The sequence below is a fragment of the Ipomoea nil genome, unplaced genomic scaffold (genome assembly GCF_001879475.1).
Source record: "Ipomoea nil cultivar Tokyo-kokei standard unplaced genomic scaffold, Asagao_1.1 scaffold2921, whole genome shotgun sequence".
NCBI classification, from domain to species: domain Eukaryota; kingdom Viridiplantae; phylum Streptophyta; class Magnoliopsida; order Solanales; family Convolvulaceae; genus Ipomoea; species Ipomoea nil.
The window spans coordinates 4,397,037-4,400,870 of NW_017619349.1; the positions used below are offsets into that span (position 1 = coordinate 4,397,037).

At 42.3% G+C, this 3,834-nt stretch overlaps 1 protein-coding gene across 1 annotated transcript; it reads right to left on the minus strand.

Annotated features, from left to right (window-relative positions):
• Positions 1 to 523: 523 nt before the first annotated feature.
• LOC109160845 (SAGA-associated factor 73-like) lies at positions 524 to 2,536 on the minus strand. The gene is made up of 4 exons (XM_019309090.1): positions 1,817 to 2,536; positions 1,510 to 1,726; positions 1,075 to 1,188; positions 524 to 858 (listed from the first exon to the last, which is right to left on the minus strand). Exons 1-4 carry the CDS (start codon positions 2,534 to 2,536, stop codon positions 524 to 526), a joined length of 1,386 nt encoding a protein of 461 aa, XP_019164635.1.
• Positions 2,537 to 3,834: the final 1,298 nt, after the last annotated feature.

The following is a 3,834-nucleotide window of genomic DNA, read 5'->3' on the forward strand; positions in this document are numbered from 1 at the left end:
CTTTAATAAATCTGTCCTTTCGAGATAGTTGACAACTCCTGATTAGTTCTCGTTGCTGTTCATCACGCCTTGTGTCTTCTTTCGTCTTGGAGACCCTATAAACTAGACATAACTCATTTTCGTGTGTTTGTCTAGCTTAACACGAATTACAGGGGAGTTATGGCAACTCTCGTTTAGGACGAAAGTAGCAATCGAAAAAGTAAATAGTTAGGGGTCTACTTTCTACATTACATTGGTATCATCAAAATCCTAATACAAGGTTCCTAACAATTTCCCCCTTTTTGATGATGCCAAAATCTATACTCTTCTTATAAGGCTGATAAAAGTTCCATAAATAATTTTTCTATTATAAAAGCAGCCATACTCGAGAGTGTACAAGTCTTTTCTAGGATGAAAGCATTAATAAATAAGACAAGGACAAATAACTCAGACAAGTGACACGAGATGTGTGACAATGAGAGTTTCATATTAAGATGGTGAAACTTACAAAAATTTTATAATGAAAGCAGAATGAAAGGATATCTTACAATTCCAAGAGTTTTGACTTCTGCTGTTCAGCTTCCTTATGTTCACGGTCATCCCTTTCCTTTTGTTGTTTGAGCATTCTGGTGAAGTCGATTTCCTCATTAATCCTTTTTCTGAAGACCTTTATTGGATTTGTCTTGACAAGAACTTCATGTTTTCCTTTGATGTTCAGACTTGTGTAGTTGTTGTAGGCTTCACGAATTTTTCTTCCTTCGACTATTCCTGCTTTCCACCACGAGATCAGTTCAAACGAGTTCATTCCTTCTTGATAGCTCTTTCCCGACTCAGTGTGCACTTTGAAAGCTGCATTGTGAATGACACCTTGTGGAGAGTCTTTGGTTACATTTGAAAAATCTTCAATCAGCTTCTTTATTCTTTCTCTTTCCTTTGCTTCATCCTCTCTTCTTTAGACTTCTTCTTCATGTTTCTTCCATAACTCTCTGTTTTCTCTTTTGATCCTTTCGTTTTGGGTGCTTATGTGATCTTGCCTTGTATGATTATCCTTTGTCTTGAGCCAGACAGGAACGTTGCAACCCTCAAAACGTTTACCACTTCCTTCTTCATAGGGTACAAAATCCACAAAGTTTCCTATGCCATCCATAGTTACTTTGTTGTTCTTCATGAGTCTCTGCCTCAGATTCGTCTGTTCTCTCTTGGAGAGACCTGTGAAAATGTATTTGGTTTCAGATCCAAAAGATTGGTGAGGCTTGAGTGATCTGGATTGATATCTACCATGGTATCTTCGCTGTGAGAAATGGTGACCACGAGACCTGGATGGTGGATGGGACGGATTTGTGTTTCTTCGGCCAGAGTCTCTTGGTGTCCGAGAAGGAGAGTGTCGTGCTTTTGGAGTTTCTCTTGGAGACGGATCTTTCATGTTATCTCTCGGATGTTCATCATCCTTATCCTTGTCGTCGTTGTCTCTCTTTTCCCCCCTTTAGGCATCATCGGCACAGGTGGTAGGAGGAATAGTGGAAAGCTTACTCACTGTAACCAATATGTCCTGGGTATATCCAAGAATCTGAAGAGCATATTCTCCCAGTTGGTAGGAATTATCTTGTGAGGTGTCTATCTTCATGCATGCCAAATCAACACGTTCTTTGAGACTAAAGTGAGAGTGCTTGAGTTCGTGTTGCTGCCGTGCAATTTTGTTAACGAAGGTATTAAGCTCATGAAGGGTTTTTGCAATCCTCTCAAGGAACTGTCGATCAGATTGAGTTTGTTAAGGCGGTTGAGGCTGTTCTGGAGGAGGAGGCCGAGATTGAGATTGTGCAGCCATTAGGAGATCTACCTTCTTGCATAAGTCATCCAGTACTTTCGTGTCTTTTTGCCGAAGAACCAAATATTGCAAGTGAACGTTCTCGGCTGTATGAACAGTTTCCCTCATTTGATTCGTGATGGTCCGTGGGGACTCTGGAGGTGATTCTTCTTCAATGTTTGTTTGTGAAGTGTCCATGTGTTCATCTTGAGGTGGTGCTTCCCTTTTTCCACCACTTGCTGAGCTGAGGAGGATAGGTGAGGCTTCCATTTTTCCCTCAGTTGCTTCTTCACGCTTGATTGAAGTCTCATCCATGTGTGGAATATGCGGTACAATTGCACGAGACATATCTTCGGGATGTTCATTTGAAATCTGTTGGGCTTGGTGTGAATCTTCCTTCGTGTCATCGCTGTCAGAGGGCAACTTTCTAAGTGGAGATCTTTGAGGAAAGGTATCATAATCAGGGCCGATTAATATTGGATCACTGTCATAGGCCGGATCATCTCCTTGGAATCTTACATTGCCCAGATTATCATCATTGTCATCGTCATCATCATCATCATGCTCATCATCTGCATCTTCGACATCATCGTCATCATTATCTTCATCTTCCTCATTACTTTCGTCTTCCTCAATTTCTCGTCCATGCTCATCTTTTGAGCCACTGACATTGCAGTTTGGATCATTCCGGTGTTCTTTCTCTAAAGAGGTTTTGACTTTCGATAGCAGCAAGGCATATCGAAGTTGCTTCATTTCTTCTTCAAAAGATGGATCCAACGGTGGTTTGTTAAGTTCAATACAGATTGGAGCTGTCTTTTCCAAGAGTGCGATTGGTCATCTTGTAGGAGAACACTCGTCTTATTTCTTCAAGACGAAGTGCTTTGTAGACATTATCTGTACCAATCCACTTTAGGGCAAATTGTTCTTCGTCTTGCATCGCTTCAAAAGTTTCAACGAATGTACTTAAGGGAGCTATGCGCCACTTTTGCCACTGCAAAACTCGTTGATAATCACTTTCAATGGATTCTCGGAGCACTTGATCTGGTTATAGTGGGGAACAATTGTTTTGGGAGCTGGTGCTGGTACTTTCGGAATAACTGGAGTTGCTATTGGCACCACAGCTTTCGCGTCTACCAACCCAGGTTCTTGTGTCAGAATTACCTGCTCTGCATTGGTAGGTTCTTGTGGCTGAGACGAAACATCAATCATTGCATCAGTCACTTCTTTCGTCTTTTCTGGCGAACCAGGTTCTTGTGGAAGATTTAAGCGACTGGCCTCCATTTCTACATCAGCATGTTCTTGTGTCAACCCTTGAGGAAGTTGTTCTGCCAAAGTAAGTTCTTGTGGATGGGGGACAGGAGAGGAGATGTGACCAAGTTCTGGTACTTGATGATCAGAAGGTCTTTCTAGTGAGATAACTCTTGGTTGATCTTCCCCCTGGAGAGGTGCTTCTTTCGTGCTCACTTCCCCCTGAGGAGGTGCTTCTCTCGTGTCTACTACTTTCGGTGTAGTATCTTTCTTCGGGGAATGCCTTGGTTTGACAGGAGAACGAAAGTGACCCTTTCTGCCAAGTTTTGACAGAATCAGATTATCTTCTTTGGATGAGTTTTTCACAACTATTGTCTCCGGTGGTGGAGTAGGTGGGGTTGGATCTTTTTGCACTTGAGGAGATTTTGGAGGGGTTTGCAATGGTTGTTCATCATCTTTTCCCGAGAGGAGCGTTTTTCTTTCCTTTATCGTTTTGGCTTGGGTTGATCATCTTCGGATGCCTTTGGCGTTCTTGACTTTCGTTTGCCTTTAACTAACTCAATGGGAATGCCCAGCTCCAGTGCTTTCTGCTTGTCATAACCAGATGGTTTCTGCTTCATGTGACAAGCTTTCTGTCCTGGCCGTATGCCTGGTCGCATTAGGACTCCTTTAGTGACAAGAAGATGACTTACCATAAAACCATACCCTAGCTTCTTGGCGATGTCTCCTGGAGTTTTCCTGTGGTAGGTGATGGTGTGAACGAGATTGTTGAAAATAATCTTCGACCAGTCAACCTTAAGTTC